Source organism: Enhydra lutris, unplaced genomic scaffold, assembly GCF_002288905.1.
Source record: "Enhydra lutris kenyoni isolate GAN:26980312 unplaced genomic scaffold, ASM228890v2 scaffoldscaffold111, whole genome shotgun sequence".
NCBI lineage: Eukaryota > Metazoa > Chordata > Mammalia > Carnivora > Mustelidae > Enhydra > Enhydra lutris.
In genome coordinates, this window is record NW_019154195.1 from 326,613 (window position 1) to 344,596 (window position 17,984).

At 56.2% G+C, this 17,984-nt stretch overlaps 1 protein-coding gene across 1 annotated transcript; it reads right to left on the bottom strand.

The window, feature by feature from the left end:
• Positions 1–1,462: 1,462 nt before the first annotated feature.
• Positions 1,463–17,723, bottom strand: LOC111139613 (protein kinase C gamma). Its single transcript, XM_022491939.1, has 18 exons — positions 17,554–17,723; positions 16,954–16,985; positions 15,901–15,983; positions 12,505–12,616; positions 12,225–12,356; positions 11,161–11,317; positions 10,330–10,464; positions 9,941–10,028; positions 9,643–9,672; positions 7,874–8,026; positions 7,359–7,547; positions 6,524–6,615; positions 6,378–6,440; positions 5,987–6,125; positions 4,916–4,996; positions 3,306–3,413; positions 1,903–2,043; positions 1,463–1,651 (listed from the first exon to the last, which is right to left on the bottom strand). The coding sequence occupies exons 1-18, from the start codon at positions 17,721–17,723 to the stop codon at positions 1,463–1,465; spliced, it is 2,094 nt and encodes a 697-aa protein (XP_022347647.1).
• Between the last annotated feature and the right edge of the window lie 261 nt (positions 17,724–17,984).

The window sequence follows — 17,984 nt, forward strand, 5'->3', positions numbered from 1 at the left end:
TGGCGGTGAGGGGCCGCACTTGGGGGGGAAGGGTCCGCCGCGGTGTCTGCTGGGAACTGTAGTCTGTTGGGACTGTTCTTTGCGCGCACACCCCCCACCCCCACCCCCGCAACTGGGTCAAGGCGAAGAGGCCCGTCTTCTGGCTCGCTGGCTGACTCTTAAGTTCGTGGGCTCTGCTTGTCTGGTTTCTCTGTCGTGGAGTCTCCAGGTCTCTCAATAGGAGGCCAGCCTTTGATCTCCCCTCTCAGGACTGCGCCCTCCCCCGCCCCAGTCTCTGGGTCTCAGTGTGGGTCTGGGAGCTTGGGTAGGGCTCTGGGTGAGTAGGTGCATGCCTGTGTCTCTGGGCCGGGGGTCTCTCCCTGACACTCCCCGTGGTCTGTGTGTTCACCTCTACCTCCTTGTGCACGTGCCCACTTGGGTCCTCGCGGCTGCACTCACGCCTCCCCCCACGCCCGGCCTCTGCTCTTTCTCTCCGGCGCTGTGGCTACCTTCTCCCCACTTTCTGGGTCTCTGTGCTTTCCCTCGCTCGCTGCCGCCCCGCCCCGCAGCCTCTGTGTGTGTGTTTCCGTGTACAGTCACCGGCCCACCTCCACACCCCCTTCATTCTGCGCGCTTAGAAGAAAACATCCAAACACTTCAGCATCAGCATCCCAAATTTATTCTCCGGCAGCTGTGGCCGGGTGGGAGAGCCAGAGAAGAGTGGGCGCAGGGAGGAGGAGAGAGTCCCGGAGAGTGGCAGGCACGGGGTGGGGCGGGGGGAGAGCAGGAGGGAGGAGGGGTTCCGAGCAGGACTGGAGCCATGCACCTGGCAGGCGAGCAGCGATGGGTTTAGGGTGGGGGCGTCTAGAACAAAAGCTGATTGAGAACAGCTGGGGTAAGAATCCTTCACACATCCCAGGAATCCCTAGAGTGTAGAAGAGGAGTACTGGAGCATGGGGGCACAGCCTCCCACTTACTCCAGAATGGGCTGGGGGAGTTCGGAGGTGGGGGGTTATTCTGGAATCCAAGTCTGGAACAGCCCACCCCTTGAGACTATTTCCCAGAAAGGAAAATAAATAAATAAATAAATAAATAAATAAATAAATAAATAAGAAAAAGAAAGGAAGAAGGAAAAGAAGAGGAAAGAAAAAGAAAAACGAGAGGCACAGATTCTACCCAAATGGAGTCTAGAACCCCGTGGAACTGGGAGAGTGGTGGCCTTTCTGGAACCTGGTGGAGCAGAGTCCCGAACACTGAGGTGCGGGAGAACCCAGGGCTCAGCACAGCAGAATCTAGAACGCGGTGCGGCTCTAGAGGCTGTACGGAGGTTAGAACGCCAGGAGCGCTGGGGAGGGGCGCCTGGCCCCCGCAGGGCAGAGGCGAGAATGCTGGGGAGCAGATCTAGAGTGGGAAGGGGGTGAACAGGGGGCTAAGGCCGGCCTGGGGAGGGAGCGGTGGGGACACCTAGTGGCGGCAGGAGAGATTACATGACTGGCACAGGCGGTGGGCTGACGGGGCTGCGGGCGTCGGGGTGCACGAAATCCGGGTTCACGTAGGTGAAGCCTTGGAAGTCGGCCTGGTCGATGCTGGCCAAAACTAGGCGGTCCGGCGGGGTCAGCGCGGGCGCCGCCCGCGTGAAGAATTTGTCGAAGTTCTCGCCGCTGCGTCCACACTTGGGGGGAGCACAGGGAGGGAAAGATGAAATTCTCTCCGCTCCTTGGGTGTCCCTCCGGGTCCCCCTCCGTCCATCTCCTGTCTCGCTTGGGACCTCTGCACATCCTTCATGGCCTCTGCATACCCCGTGAGGGCGTCTCCACAGAGGGACCCCCACCCCACCTCCACATATAGGAACTGGAGCTCTTGGGTACCACCCCAACCCCCTCCAACCCGAAGGGCCAAGAATGTTCCCGCAAGGTGGCTGACCGGACGGGGTCTGAAAGGAGGCGCTATCTCCAGCCGTTCCAGGCGCTCCCAGTCCATCCAGCGGAAAAAGCCATGAGCACGGATGGCGGGCTCCCCGTCGGGCCCTGAGCCCAGGCGTTTCGCTGGGTGCTTAGTTAGGAACTGTGGGAAATACAGAGACAGACAGACAGACAGAGTCCCAGACAGGGAGGCACAGAGAACGAGCAAGAGAGAAAGACAAAAACAGAAGAACAGAGACACAGCATAGAGACCCAGAGAGAGGAGAGCAAGGGGGAACAGAGTGGGGGAGGTGGGGGGAAAGAGGAGTGGGGGAGAATAAATGAGAATGAGATGGATGAACTCCAAACCCAGAGACCCGGGGACAGACAGAGAAAGAGGAAAATCATAACATCAAGGTATGAGGGGCAAGAAACCCAGAAAGAGGAAGGGCACAGCAAAGAATCCCCGAAAGAGAAGTTGGAGGGAAAGAGAGAAGGAGAGGAAGAGGGAGAGATGAAGGGAGGGAGAGGGAGAGAGACAGCAGTTGGAGACCCAGAGCAAAGGGCGAATAGAGAGCCCGAGGGGGAGATAGAGACCCAGGGGACCGGCAGAGACCCAGAGAAGGTGGGAGATAAGACGCAGAAAGAAAAGATGGAGATTCAGCAGACAAACCCCCAGAGAGAGGGGAAAAGACACAATGTGAAGGCGGAGACTCAGAAAGAGAGGAGGAGAGTTCCAGAAAGAGGACAGAGATTCAGAGCATGTGTGTATGGGAGTTGGGGGTAGGAGGGAAATAGACACCCAGAGAGAGGGGCACAAAGATGCGAGAGGTCGATGGAGATCCCCAGGGACACAGAGAAAAGGTGCAGACACAGGAAGCCCCATCGAATGTAGATGGAGGCAGAGGTAGGAGACAGAAGCCAGAGAGTGACAGTCAGAGAGAATGGAGACAGGAGCCGGAAGCAGAAGGGTGCTAATGCTTGTTGAAAAGCTGCCACGGGCTAGGCTCTTTCTCCTGCACTAACTCCATAACCCTGGGAGAGGAGGCAGGCTCCCGGAGTTTGGGTGGCTGGCCCAAGATCCCACAGGAAGAGAAGTGGCAAGAGTTAGGTTCACCTGACCCACCCGGTTCTGGAGAAGAAGGCCCTGGCCTTCCAGCACTGCCCGCAGTGAGCTGGGGAGTGGGTGCTGCAGGGGGAGGAGGCTAGAGGCCATCCTTGGACCAGAGGTGACAGCAGGGCAGTCCATCAGTGTTCTAATGACATCTCTGTATGATACAAACTTTTCCAGCAGATGGAAGGGCAGTAACTTCAGGGGTGGGAGCCTTTTTCTAATGAGCACAGAGCCACTGTATGGGAAGCCCAGGATGGTGGTGGTGGGGCACAGGGGTTGTCTGGAGACTCTGGGGGTCAGGGGGCTCTCACCCCCTTGCAGATCGCCACGGCTTCTCGGGAAAGCGACTTGGGGTAAGTGACAGTTTGTTCCATGATGGCCTGAAACAGCTCTTCCTCATCCTCCCCATCAAAAGGGGGCTGAGAAAATAGAGGCATAGAGTCAGAGACTTGACAAACTGGCCCTCCCCAGCTTCCACACCCTCATCACCCAGCATGAACACGAACACCCCCCTCCAACATCCTAGGGAAAAATTGGACCAAGCGACCAAAGATTTCTCTCTTTTCTCTCAGACTCTCCGCTTTCCTATCTCAGATGCACCAGTTCTCTGCACCTCCTTGCTGTTCTGTCTTTCTCTGCTATGCAAATCAGCAGGACATTAATTAGACAATATGTCGCTTAAATAGAAGAGAGATAAAAAATACAGGTAAAAAAAAAACTGTAGGGGCACCTGGGTGGCTCAGTGGTTAAGCCTCTGCCTTCGGCTCAGGTCATGATCTCAGGGTGCTGGGATCAAGCCCCGCATCGGGCTCTCTGCTCGGCGGGGAGCCTGCTTCCCCCTCTCTCTGCCTGCCTCTCTGCCTACTTGTGATCTCTGTAAAATAAATAAAAGTCTTAAAAAAAAAAAAAAACTGTAAAATCATTCTCTGGGTTGAATGAGTTGCTTCCAGTCTTCTGGGATTAGGAAAAGCAAAGCCAAGGGAAGGATTCTTTTCTTTCTTTCTTTCCTTCTTTTTCTTTCTTTTTTTGTTTTTAAGAGCCTGCAGGAGCAGGGGAGGGGAGGACTGAGGAGCAGGGAGAGAGAGAGAGAGAGAGAGAGAGAAACCCAAGCAGGCTCCATGCCCAGCATGGAGCCCAACACAGGACCCTGAGATCATGATCTGAACTGAAATCAAGAGTCGGATGCTTAACCAAATGAGCCACCCAGGCGCCTCCCAAGGCAAGGATTCTTCATGTGGGGTCTAGGAAGTCTGTTTATACAACTGAGGGGGTCCCTGAGCTTGAACAGGGAAAAAAGTACATCCTTATTTTTTAAAAATCTCTAACTGAAATTTAACATTCCTGTATAAATGTAGGCAAAAACCACAGTGTTAGTACTTGTGACTTCATCACCAACAGAAATCACAGATATTTTCTTAGCACATTAGATTTGCAGATTTCTCAAAATGTTAGTCATCTCAACTTCAAGATTACTGGTAGACCTTCCTGGTTATATCCCGTCACTGTGAGATAATAGTATTTAGTTCATTAACAGGAAATCACATACGTGTCCACATCCCAGTGCTTAATATTTACTTAACTGTATACTTTTAAATTAAATTTATCTAGCTGGCTGAACTGTTAAATTAAAATTTTTGTTTTGATAGCCATTTCAATGCGATTGGTTTCCTTTGTAATCCTATTAATTTATTTCATGTATTTAAACACTTTGTTCTGAGAAGGGGTCCTTGGCGCCAAGAAACTTTTAAGAACCTCTGGCCTGTGAGAAAATAATGCTTCAGGACCAAGGACAGCACAATCCAGGCAGGGCAGACATCCCTTCCTAACCTGCTCCTTTGAGATAAAGGCCCTGGGACAGGGGGCGTCCCACGTGGTGCTGCCTTTAGCCAAGCCAGCCTCTCCGCCCCCCCCCTTCGCTTACCTGTCCTGCCAGCATCTCATACAGCAGAACCCCAAAGGACCACCAATCCACAGACTTCCCATAGGGCTGGTAGGCAATGATCTGGTGAGGAAGGGTGGGAGTCAAGGAATCATGGTTTGGGCTTCAAGAAGCCTAAGACCCCTTCTGGCCTCGCCCCCTGGGAACCCTACCCACGTTAAGTGTTTTCAACACAAACTTTCCCACTCAGAACACTTAGGCCAGAGCTCCATCTTTTTGGAAAATTCAGATATAAAATTTACCTATGTAGAACATTCCTTTGGTCCCCAAAATAAAGACTATCTAAGGACCAAGTCAAAAGTTCCAATCAGCTCGAATATTTAGGTAACCAGACCTTCTTCTTAAGGGGAGGGTAACTAAGGGCTAAATTTCAGAGACCAGAGAGTTTTAAATCTGATGCACTTAAATCTAGGAGGCTGTTCCTAGCCCTAAGACTTCCAGCCTCAATAGGTCAGTCAGAAATATGTGTGTGTTTTTCAAAATCTCCACAGGTCCTGAAACCATCGACACTGATTACCTGGGCATTAGCGCTGAATCACCCTGAGAAATTAAGAATGGCACCACCAATACCACTTCCTCCCTCAACTGAGAAAAGTCAGGACCCTCTGTCTCCTTATACATGGTCAGATCACTAGCTCCAGTCCCTTAACAAAGTCAGAGTATACTCCCCGGATGTGAAATATTCAGAGGACAGCTCAGGGCTCTGGGGGGATGGCCCCCACCCACTCAGAGTACACTGGAAGTTGTCTCCACCCTCTAGAATAGTCTAGAATAGTCCTGTATCAGGTCCTGCTCTCTGAGAATTCTTAGGAGCTCAGCGGGTCCCACTCTGTTAGCACACTCACCTACCTGGCCACCCACATTGCCAGCTCAGAGACCCAGCTCTGCCCACTGGGAATGTGGGGCACACGGGCCCCTCTGCGTTGCCTGCTGCTAGACCCCCCAAGACTCAGGTAAAGACCGCAGGGGCAGGACCCCCACATTCTGAGTGGTAACCAACCAGCCACCCCCAGCGGGCAATGGAGGGCAGCAAGAGTGACAGAGGGAGGCTACCTCAGGGGCTATGTAGTCTGGGGTCCCACAGAAGGTGCGGGTCGTGGTCCCCGGGAAGACGTTCTCCTTACACATGCCGAAGTCAGTGATTTTGATGTGTCCTTCGGCATCCAGCATGACGTTGTCTAGTTTCAGGTCCCTGGGGGTGGGAGGCAGGACGGGGAGGAGTTGAGGGAAGGGTGGAGTCCCAGAAGCTGGGGCGGCAAGCGTTTATGTGTTTTCTTTTAAAGTAAGCTCTTCGCCCAAGGCGGGACTTGAACTCACGATTGACCGCGAGATCACCCGTCCCTCGCTCTACCCACTGGGCAGCCAGGTGCCCCTGGAGCCGCCTGTTGGATCCCTTTCCCTCTTGGGGACCTGCTGGCCTCCAGTGAAAGGCCAGACCACTCACCGGTAGATGATGCCCTGATTGTGAAGGAAGAAGAGGCCGATGGCGATTTCCGCTGCGTAGAACCTGGAGAAGGGGTCGGGGAGCCAGAGGTCAAAGGCTGGGGCCCTCTTTCCCCCACCCCTCCTCGTCTCTTGGCCAAGACTCACGCGGCATGGGGCTCCTTAAACTTGCCCAGCTGCTGAATGTGGTACATCAAGTCGCCCCCGGTGACATACTCCATCACGAAATACAGGCGATCCTGGGGCGGGCGGAGGGGTGTGGCTCAGTGGAGGGGACACGCGGACCGGAGGGTAGGACGGATCCGTTCCCGCCCACTCCAGACAAACTTGCATCGGAAACCCAGAGCGGCTGGGCGGTCTGAGGACTCAAGCCTGCCCCCCAGAATCTCCACCTGCCCCTCCACCCGCCACTCCGAACTGGCCCCGCCCTCTGCGAATGGAGACCGAGGCCCGCCATTCCCCGGAAATCCCAGGGGCGCCGCCGCCTCTCCGCGCACCTCCGCGTGCAAACGCGACCCCGACCATCTGTTAGGGAACCAGCGGTGTTTCGGCCCCGCTTGCAATGCACGATAACGATTCTCGAAATCCAAGAAGCTGGCTACGTCTCTCCAGAGCTTTTTGAAGGAGTCGCGCCCTCTCCAACTCGGGCGGTTCTCACTCCCTGCCCCACCCCACGAACTGGAGGGAGCGCCCCGTGTCTGACGAGACCTTCCCTCAGTATCCGAGCGGGACGACCTCGTTCCGTGGAGCCAGCTGCTGGCAGCCGCTCGGAAGCCATCCTCCTCCCGCGCTCCCTCTACTCCAAACTCCTCGGCTCAGACCACACCCACCCGAGACCCCTCGGGTGCAGGCCACGCCCACCAGACCCCCAGCCCTCTGGCCACGCCCACTCAGCGTGCGGAAGGTTCTTGGCGTCGCGTAGTCTCAGAATCCCGGCGCGGAAGTCTGACCCGAGCCAGCCTCTCCACCCCTCCTTTCTTACCGGGGTCTGGAAGGTGGAGTGCAGCTGGGTGAGAAAGTGGGGCCGGCCCCCCGGGCCTCGGCCCCCCAGGGCCAGCACTCGCTTCTCCACGAGGGTGCAGTCCACGTCGTCGTCCTGGACAATCACGTCTTTCTTCAAGATCTTGATGGCATAGAGCTCATCGGAGCCCCTGCGCTCAGCCAGCATCACCTAGGGACAGAGGTCCAAAAGGCCCAGTCCATCTTGGGAAGGAACCCAGAGATGCAGATTCCTGCCCCTCCCCTTCAGGGACACAGAGAAAGGGAATCCCCGGTCCTTCCTCTCTCTCTCTCTCAGGGGACCGGGTACTCTGGTTTTGCTGAGCACTCCCTCCTGAAAGCATCCCAGTCTTTATGCCCGACCTCTCAGGGGCACTCAGGGGTCCCATCAAGCCCTCTTTGGCGACTCAGTTGCCTAGTGTTCCTCCCCAAAGACCAGGAATCTGATGTCCCCCCAAGACATCCTCCCCTTTCCCCCCAGAACCCGAGGAATCCAACCTTCCCAAAACTGCCTTTTCCTAGAACCATGAGGAAGCTGAAGTCAGAGATGTGGAGACGTCCGGGGCTCGTCCCAAAGAAACAGCGCTTGGAGTCGGTGGGACTGGGGGATGGGGAAGGGATGGGAGAAGAAGAGGGACCCATCCGCACGCGCTGTGAGAAAGGGGAGAGATCCGGAGGTAATCAGACTCCAGATGGGGAAAAGGAGATGCCCCTGAGAGAGACAGCATCCAAGAATGAAAGGGATGGGGAGAGACAGAAAAAGAAAGTTGTCTCTGCCACCCCCCACCCCCGCCTCTTGGCGTAAGACCTTGCACCGATTTTCCACAGCCTGGAGGGCTGATCATTAAAATAACACTTAGACAGATTACTATATGCCATTAGATAAGCTGTTAGCACCCCCCATTTTATTTTTTATTTTTTAAGTACTCTCTAAACCTATCGTGGGGCTCCAACTCACAACCTCAAGATCAAGAGTCTCACACTCTACGGACAGAGCCCACCAGGTGCCCCTACCCCACCCCCACTTTGAGAAGAGGAAACTGGCACAGAGATATCAAATACCTTGCCCAATGTCACACAGATTAAAGAGCAGAGCCAGAATTCAAAATCCATGAAAGCCAGAGACTGTCTGCCTCCTTTTTGTGTCTTCAGCATCACCCAGCGCAGAGAGCGCTGAATGGATGAAAGGCTTCCACGATGCGCATGCATTTCCTATTGTGCAACCTTGAGAGCACACCCAGAGTCTGAACACCTTTCCCACCACTGCTTCCAGCTCTTCCCACCCGAGTCTCCACAGAGCCTCCTCCCCACTTCCCCTTCCGCCTCTTTTTCTATTCTCCACACAGAGCCTTGTCCTGTTCAGACGGAAACCACCTCTGGCCACCTTTGATGCTCCCACCCTCCCACCCCATCTCACCCAGTTTAAAAGCTACAATCCTTCCAGTGAATGACAAGTCACACCCCTTCCCTCTCTGATTTAATTTCCTACTTTTCCACACCCTGTCCCCCTTCAGCCCGTTGTCCTCCTTGCTGTAATACTCCCAGCCTGCTCCTACCACAGGGCCTTTGTGCCTGCTCTTCCCTCTGCCTGGAAGGTTTTCCATCCTTCAGCCTGGAAATCTGGTCTCCCCCTCCTGTGCCTGGAAAATCCTACACTTCCTACTGGATTCACCACCCCCCTAAGAAGCTGTCTCTGGCTCTCCCAGGCTGTGCTTCCAGTACTCCCCAGGGCCTGAGGCTACTACCTCCATTACCAAACCCATTCGTTCCTGGTGGATGTCTCTCTATGTAACTTTCTCCTACTTTAAAGTTGGAGCTCCCCAGGGAATGGACTGATTCTACCCCCAGAACAGGTTTTAGCTTCTGCGACACCTCAGGAAATAGGTGTGAGTGAGTGAGAAAACAAATGGAAGAGAGAAGGCCGCAGAGATAAACAGAAAAACTCAAGGATCAGTCAGGTGTAGCTTCCTCAGGGAAGTCCCTCCCTAGCCATCCCCATACCCCAGGCTGGCTTGGTGCCTCCTCTAGGCTTCTCTGTGGCCTGGGGCACCTCTGATACAGTACATCATCCTGGAATTTAAGTATCTGTCACTGTGGGACTTGCTTAAGGGTCAGGTTCCCCTTTGGGGTGCTAGGTTTAACTCAGCAAGCACGACACCAGCCGCCAAGTCTGTGCCCGGCCAGATTCCAGGGGAGGGAGACGTGGGAAGAGACAAGCAGACCACAGGAATGAAACTGTCTCCGTTCCAGGCCTGAGCTCTACTCACCTCATAGAGTTCCAGGGGGTAGTTACAGGCCTGGGGGAGAAGAAAGCCAGAGTCAGAGGCCCCAGAGAGGTAGGAGGTTGCCCTAAAACAGAGGGTGGGGACTCCAAAGCCCCAAGCCATGGGAATGGATAGGAACTCTAATTCCCATCATACCCTGGGGCAAGAGTCCCCTAGAAAAGCAGGAGAAGGATCCCCAGGGCCTTCTGGGAATTGTAGTCCCAGGACCCCTGGGCACCCAGCCGCTCTGAACTGTGTGTGCAGGGCTGGACTCCCCCTGGGGGAAGTGGGGCCCGAGTACCTCAAACTTCTGGAGGAGGCTGCAGTTGTCAGCGTCAGCCACCGGCACATTGTAATATTCGCCCTCCTCCTGGTTCAGTAACTTGTACCTGACACACAGAAGGAGACCAGAGCGGGCCGGAGGTGGGATGGGGGTGGGGGCGCGGTTGAGGGTTGGTGGGGATGCACCCGAGGGGGAAAAGAGACACAGAAAGAAAGACACAGAGATGGAGAGAGAAAGAGTGAACTAAGGAGAGAGAGATGGGATGCGGGGAGACGGGGTTTGGGGGGGTGGCGACAGGGGAGGAGGGAGAGAGAAGGGCAGGGAGGCAGAAGGCGGCTGTCCAGAGGAGAGAGACCACACACAGACCTAGATGCAGAGGCACCCCTGCGACCCTGCCCCACCCTCACCAGCCATCCACCGGGGCCTTGAGCAGCTCTGAGACCCCGAAGGACATGGCACCCATGAAGTCGTTGCGGGAAGTCCGGTCCCAGTCCCACACCTCCACGCTGAGCCGGCGCTCCACGTCCCCTGGCTTCAGGTTGCTGCGGGAAGGGTGGGGCGGAGTGAGGGTCCAGCTCCCCGCTCCTCTGCTTCCCTATCCTTGGTCCTGGAGAAGGACACAAGTCCTTCTGGGGTGAGCTAGGGTCTACTCCTGCTCCCTAAACTGCCCTGTCATCTTGGACCCTCCCAAAGGGGGTCTTCCCCAATAGCGGGACCCTGAGTACATCTAGACAGCGCTCAGTCTCTCTCCCTTCCTCCCACATTCTTGGCTCCTTCCCATCCCTGCGTCCTGTCCTTTCTTTCCAGATCTCTCTCCTGAGTCTCTGTGGCCGCTCCTTCCTCTGGGTCTCTGTCCTTCTGTCTTTCTATTAATTGGCTTCTCTTTCCCTTCCTGCCACCCCCCCCCCCCCCCCCTGCTTACACCCACCCCCCTGCATTCTGTCTGTGTGTCTCTCTGGGTTTGTGTCTCTTCTTTGGAACCCTCCATATCTGTCTCACTCTAAAGTTGTGGGCTTTGATGGATATTAAATGCACAGATCTCTCTCTATTGGCTTCTATAACTCCATCCCTCTCTGTCAGTCACTCCATTCCCTCTCCCACCACCTTTCTCTGCCCTTTTCTCAGGTTCCCTCTATCCTAACACCTCCCACCATCTGCTCTCTGGGGTCTTGTGGGCCACCAAGACCCTCAGATCCTCTCTACCAGCCATCACAGCATCCCCTGCACCCGAGGCTCACAACACAAAGGTCTCGTTCCACACAGGGTTTAGTGTGGCTTTCACCGTCCGGGTCTTCTGTTTTGTCAAGTTCCGAGGGTCTGGGATAAGCTTCAGCTTCACATAGGGATCCGACAGACCATTGGGATCCATTGGGATGAGATTACGGGCCTCACCAACTGAGAGGAGAAGTGAAGGAGGGTAGACAGGGTTACAGATCCAGGAAGAGGCCCCAAAGTCTCCCCAGTTGGCCATCAAAAATCCAAGCTCTCTGCCTTTCTCACGACCCAGGTGTCTTTGGCCTGACCTCTCCAGTATCCAGAAGACAGCCTAAAGACCTGTCCCCAGCCAGGGACCCAGAACTCAGACTCAGAGCCCCCTCCTCCCTGAGGTCCAGGAATGAGGACCCTGGCCTGGGCATATCACCAATAGTAACCCCAAACCTCCCTCCGAATCAGGTTCTCTCTCCTCCCTCCCTCTCAAGGACCTTGATTTAGAGTGGCCATTAAGAGACGCTGAAAGGGGGTGCCTGGGTGGCTCAGTCGGTTGGCCATCGGCCTTCAGGTCATGCCTGGAGTTCGAGCCCCCACATCGGACTCCCTGCTTAGCAGGGAGTCTGCTTCTCTCTCTCTCTGTCCTTCTCTCTGCTTGTGTGCTCTCTTTCTCATTCTCTCTCAAATAATTTTTTAAAATATTTTATTTATTTGTTTGAGAGAGAAGGAGAGGGAGAAGCAGACTCCCCGTAGAGCAGAGAGCTGGATGTAGGCCTCCATCCCAGGACCCTGAGATCGTGACCGGAGCCGAAGGCAGACGCCCAACCGACTGAGCCACCCAGGCGCCCTAATAGATAAAATCTTAAAACAAACAAAAAGGCTCAAAGTTTCAAGAGTCAACTTGCAAGGAGCATTTGGAAGGGACTGGCGCGGCCGGGGCGGTGCTCAGCCTTTGCAGGTGGGGTCAGGAGTGTGGGCGTGACCCGCAGGGGGCGTGGCCCTCCCTGGAGGGTTGGGCGGGCACAGTTGGAACCCCTTGGGCCCTTCCTCCTGGGGCAGAAGGGTGGGACCAGACCCAGGAGCCGGGCTTCACCTGTGACGTGGATCTCATCTGCCGTCGGTGCTCGGATCTCTAGCTGCAGCCGCCCACGGCGCTCCGTGTGGTCCACCCCGCACAGAGAGGGCACGCTGCGCACACAGCGCCGGTGCACGTTCATCTCGCAGCCTGCGGGGACAGAACCGGAGGTAGGGCATCCGGCCCCGCCCAACTCCAGACTCCATCCTCCAGCCCCACCCGGAGAAACCCAGACACTGCGCTCTGAAAGAGGCCCCGGAGCGCCAGGTTCCGGCAGGAGCCCCAAGCATAGACTCACAGGAGCATTTCATGCCCTGGTGCACCAGCCCGTAGAGAAGGGAGCCGCAGTGGTCACAGAAGGTGGGGCTGCTGTAGCTGTGCAGACGGAACTTGTGCTTGTTTCGGGGGTCCTGGGGGCAGAGAGGAGACATCAGACGGGGCCAGGAGCGGGGGTACCCTAGAAGGGGCCGGGAAGTGGGGCGCCCTAGACCCTGGGAGGGAAGCCCTTTGAACTCTGCCTCCTCTGCCTTGCGCTCTCAGTCTTCATTCACTCTACTGCATTTATGGAGTGCCTGCTGTGTGCCGGGCACTGTTCTTGGTGCCAGGACCAGCTGTGGACAAACAACGAAAAACTCCCGCCCCCATGGAGTTTACTTTCTAGTGCGGGGGGGGGGGGCAGAAAATAAACGCTGAATAAGTAAAACAGTGATGGATGGTAGCAGGTGCTGCGGAGGAAAATGAAGCAGGAAAGGGGACTGCCAGGGCCGGGGACTGAAATTTGCAGAGACTGATAAGAGAGGCTTCACTGACAAGGTGGCATGTGGGCAGAGCCTGAAGGAGGTGGGGCTCCTAACGCTCCACAGTCCCTGCGCTCGGCCCACCTCCCCAAACATGCTCTCCAAGGACGTGTGGGCCACGTTGAACTCCAGATGGCTCACTGTCAGCCTCTGTCAAGGTCTGCCCACTGTTGATCTGCCTTCTCTGAGCCCCTTGTGAGATGGACAATATGACCTCTCAGTTAACGAAGGACCAAGTGTAGGGGTGCCAGGCTGGCTCAGTCGAGGCAGCATGTGAGTCTTGGTCTTGAGGGTGTGAGTTCAAGTCCCATATTGGGTGCGGAGATTATTTAGAAAGGAAGGAAGGAAAGTCGAGTGTAAAGTGCATAGCAGGGCCTGGCATGCTCACTGCGCCCAGTACTGTCATTTGGGTTGCTGTGGTTACTATCCATGATTTTATTGCCATGTCCACAGAGCCCTGGGTTTAAATAAGAGCTGGGCCATTTACCAGCTGTGTGATTTGGGGCAAGATAGTGCCCAGTTTAGAGCCTCGGGGTCCTCTTCTGCCCAGTGGAAATCAACAGTCCATATCTTGAAGCAGTGCCCAATGTCCAGAGTCCAATTAAGCATGAATTTAGGGCACCGACAAAGCATTCCTTCCCTGCCCCTGGCAATGTCTGAGTGCTCAGTAGTTTGGTATCTGCCTTTTCCTAGGCATGCATCGTGAGCTAGGGTGAAAATTCAGGATATTCTTGGGCTTTTATTTATTTTTGCAGTTTAGCGGGGATCCTATTTTGAGCGACACTTGGGGGGGGGTAGGGTGTGATGATATCTTTCAACGCGGGGCCTCTAAAGATCTTCCGCTGACCCTAACTCAGAGGGTACCCGCTGCTCTAAGCGCTCCACTATGTCAGGTCCCAGCAGGATGCCGGACTCGCAAGCTCCACCGCTCCACGGAGGTAAGCTGCTCTCATTCTCAAGAAATCACAACCAAAAAGGAGACAGAGCTGCAGCTCTAAGTACACAGACCTGCGTCCCCACTGGACTCTGCCCCCTCCCCAGCTCTGTGCCCCGCCCCTGGACACCGCCCCCTTGAGGAGTCTCAGCCTTCCTTCCTGTAAAATGGGACCACGAGGCCTCCCTGAAAGGGGCCGAATGGAAATCATGCTCGCCAAGCCCTTGCCATTTCTTTAGCCCTTGATCCATGTGACGGCCAACAAGATCCAAAGCATTAAGAAAGAAAAAAATAAAAGAGTGAAGACCCCTTCCTCTGTTTCATCAGTGACAGCAACAGTTGTACAAGGATAATAACCCATATGAACCCAGCTATCATCCCGAGCATTTGACTCATTTAGTCCTCAAAACCGTCCTGTAAGGTAGGCGTGGTCGTCATCCCCATTGTGCAGATGAGAACAAGAGGTACAGAGAAGTAAAGCAACTTTTGGAAGGTCAGAGAACCTCTATGTGGGCGAACTGGGAGTCAGGCCCAGGGCTTCGGCTCAGATGGGGACAGGGACAACACCTCACCTCCTGCTTTGTGTGGACTCATTCCTGGACCGCCTGAAAGACACCTGCTGAGTGCGTGCAGTGAGCCCTGGACAATTCAGAAGTCGCGTGGGGGATGCAGGCGGGCAGGTGAGGCGGCCAACCAGTGACATACATGGCGGCCAGTAGACAGTGGTGCTCAATGTATGTGCTACGCCATCACATCCTCTACATAAACGTCAACTTTCATCACCTAACCAGCTGGCAAAATGTCCCAAGGACTTCTGGAGAGCTCTCTGTCCCTTTTTCTCTCTCTCTCAGCTTCTCATTCTGTCCCTTTCTTCATCGGCTAATCATAAAGCGGGCTCGAACGCTATGTCAAACCCTGGGCTAGGCCCTCAAGCCTCGGGGCTTTGTTGGACTATCAAAACAAGCCGGGGTAGGTGGGGGTGTTTGCTGTCCCAGCCCGTAGCCACTAACCACATGTGGCTATTTAAATTTCCATCAGTTCAAATTAAATGGAATTTAGATTTCCCTTGCTCAGTCCTGGTAGCCCCTCCCAAGGGCGCCTCCAGCTAGCTGGGCGTGGCTGGCGGCTGCCATACTGGATAGAGGGGAAATGGAGGCTCAGAGAGAAGAGCCCTAAGGCCAGACAGAAAGCGAAGGAGGGATCGGGAATGGGCCACAGCGTCAGCTGTTCTTGGAAGCCCACCTGACATCCCCCGGATGGGAAGCAAAGGGAGAGAGAGACAGAGGTGGTGTGGATCTGTGTGTGCGCACGAGGGAAGCTGTATGTGCACCTGTGTGTGCTCCTGGGGGTTTTGTGCGTGTGTGCACTGCAGGTCCCCTGGGCCTCCCTCTTGGCATCTCAGAAACCATTCTCGGTATCTGCCATCTTCTACCTTAGTGGGTCTCTCTGGGTGTCTGCAGCTCTGCTTTTCTGAGTTTCTTGTCTCTGTCTGTCTCAGTCCCTGTGGCTCCTGGTTTCCTCCCTCCTGGGTTGCTGTCTCTGTTCCATTCCTCTTTCTCTGTCTCACTCTCTCTGGGTCTCTTTTTCTGCATTTCTGAGATTCTCTCTCTGCCTTACCTCCGTGCCTGCATCAATGGTTGTCTCTCTCTCTGTCCCTCTACTCTCTGTTTTTTTAATCTCTTGACCCCTGGATGACAGCCCACCCCCTCCAATGCTCATCTTCAGTCCCCTTCCCACTGCCTCTTCTCTGTCCCCCACCTGTGTCCCCAGCCTTTCTCAGCCCCCTCTCATTTCCCCTTTCCAGGCCAAGGGCAGGGAATCTGGGCCAGACTAGCTCCCCCTATCTCTCCAGCCCCCCTCCCCTCCCAGCCTTAAAAATAGCAGGAGAAATTGGGACGGACGCCGAGGGGGTGAGGGCGGGGGCGTGGCCCAAGGAGGAAGAATCAGGTGTCCGGGCACTCACATCCGTCTGGGGGCCCTTCCCAGCGCCTGGACACTCGAAGGTCACAAATTCGTGGCATCGTCGATGAACCACAAAGCTGCAGACTGAAGGTGAGAATCATAGAGACACAGAGACAGAGAGAGAGAGCCCAATGGACAGAAATTCAGAAAGAGAGAGACCCCAACAGAAGGAAAACCACAGAGAAGGGGACCCCAAAGTCAAGAGAGTTTAATAGAAAATCAAAGGAGAGGCCCCAACATGGAGTGGGGGAGGGAAACCAGGAGATAGAAATTCGGGGGTTGAACCCAAAGACAGAAACAGAGACACAGAGCATCACAGAGCAGAGAGACCCCAGTGCCTACACACAGCCAGAGGGAGACACAGAGAAAGACGGAGAAAGACCGAGACCCAGGGACACAGAGAGAAAACAGGATCCCATGGACAGACGAGCCCACCGAGGTGAGGCAAGAAAGCAAGGAAAGAGGCAGGCTGCGGAGAGCAAACAGCAATGTCCTCCGACCGCACAGAGAGAGCAGCGACTTGGGCAGAAGTGAGTCTGGGGGCCGCGGGAGGCCTCCCCCTCCCTGACTCACTCTGTTCTCAGCAGTAGCAGCTGGTGCTTCAGGACTCGCCCCCCTCTCCCACCCCGCATAACTGTCAGCCCCGCCTGGCCCCCACCCGCCCATTGGTGACCCCACCCGGCCTGCCCCTGCCTAGGACTGTTGGTGTTGTCATGGCGACAACAGCTTGGGGGGGGGCCTCTGACTCCGCATCTCCAGCCCCCCCCTTCAGCTCCCCTTTTCCAAATCTCCCTGTTGCCATGGCAACAGATTCTCCAAATATCTGTCCCCACCTGGAGCCGGCCGAGGGAGGGGCCCCCAGCACCACCTCCGCGGTGGCCCCACCATCAGAGCTCCCTCCCCACAGCAGGCTGTGTCTCTGCCACACCCCCCGCCCCGGGCTCCCCCGCGCCTCTCTGGGGACCAAAGAACACGTGTGTCAAGCCTCCTGGGCTGTGGGGCCCCAGCCTCCACCCTCCTGAGGGTCCCAGGAGTCCAGGTCCCCAGGTCTTACCTTGACATTGCAGGCCCTGTTTTCCAATCCCCCTGCAAGATCAAGGATCCGAGGTCAGTGCAGAAAAGGGTACGGGGCCTCCCACCTCTGCCAGCTTTACTGCGCCTTCCTCCCTCCATGAGCAGGACCCCAGCTGCCTCTTGTTCTAGAGCCCAGAAATTCTGGCCCTCAGTCTTTCTTCTCTCAGTGCCAGGAGTCCAGGCCCCCAGTCTCCTCCTCCCTCAGACCCAGGAGTCCAGGCCCCCAGCCCCCTCCTCCCTCAGACTCAGGAGCCCAGGCGCACAGCCCCTTCTCCCACGGACTCAGGAGTCCAGACCCCCAGCCTCCTCCTCCCCCAGACCCTGGAGTCCAGGTCCCCAGCCCCTCCTCCCTCAGACCCAGGAGTCCAGGTCCCCAGCCCCCTCCTCCTTCAGACCCAGGAGTCCAGGCCCCCAGGCCCTCCTCCCTCAAATTCAGAGGTCCAGTCCCCAGCCCCTTCCTACCCTAGGACCAGAAGCCAGGGCTGCAGGCCTCTCCCTCTCCATCCCTCAGGGGCCTGGGGAGACATGAGTCTCCATCCCTCCTTCCATCTTCCCTCAAGCCCCCAGCCCCTTCCCTCACCAGATGAAGTCGGTGCAGTGGCTGCAGAAGGTTGGCTGCTTGAAGAAGCGGGCGGTGAACTTGTGGCTCTTGACTTCGTGGACCACCTTCTGCCTCAGAGCCCCCTTTCTGCAAAACAGGGGCCGGGGTCCCCCCTCTGAATCGCCTCCGCCGGGGCCCAGGCCTGCCATGGCCCCAGGAACGTAGCAGGGACCAGGATCCTGCCTTTCTGGGGAAACAGGTGGAAAGGCGAGGAGCCGGAGACTCGGGAGAGCACTGAGCCACGGGGAGATTGCGAGGAGGAAAGGAGAGGGGCGAGGCACCTCCAGGCGCGGAGCGCAGGGCAGGGAGCGGCACCCCGGGGCGCGCCGGCTCCACCAGGGGGAGCGGGCGGGCAGGGCAGAGAGCCGAGGGCAGGGGCGCCGAGGAGCCGGAGGCAAGGGCGGCGGCGG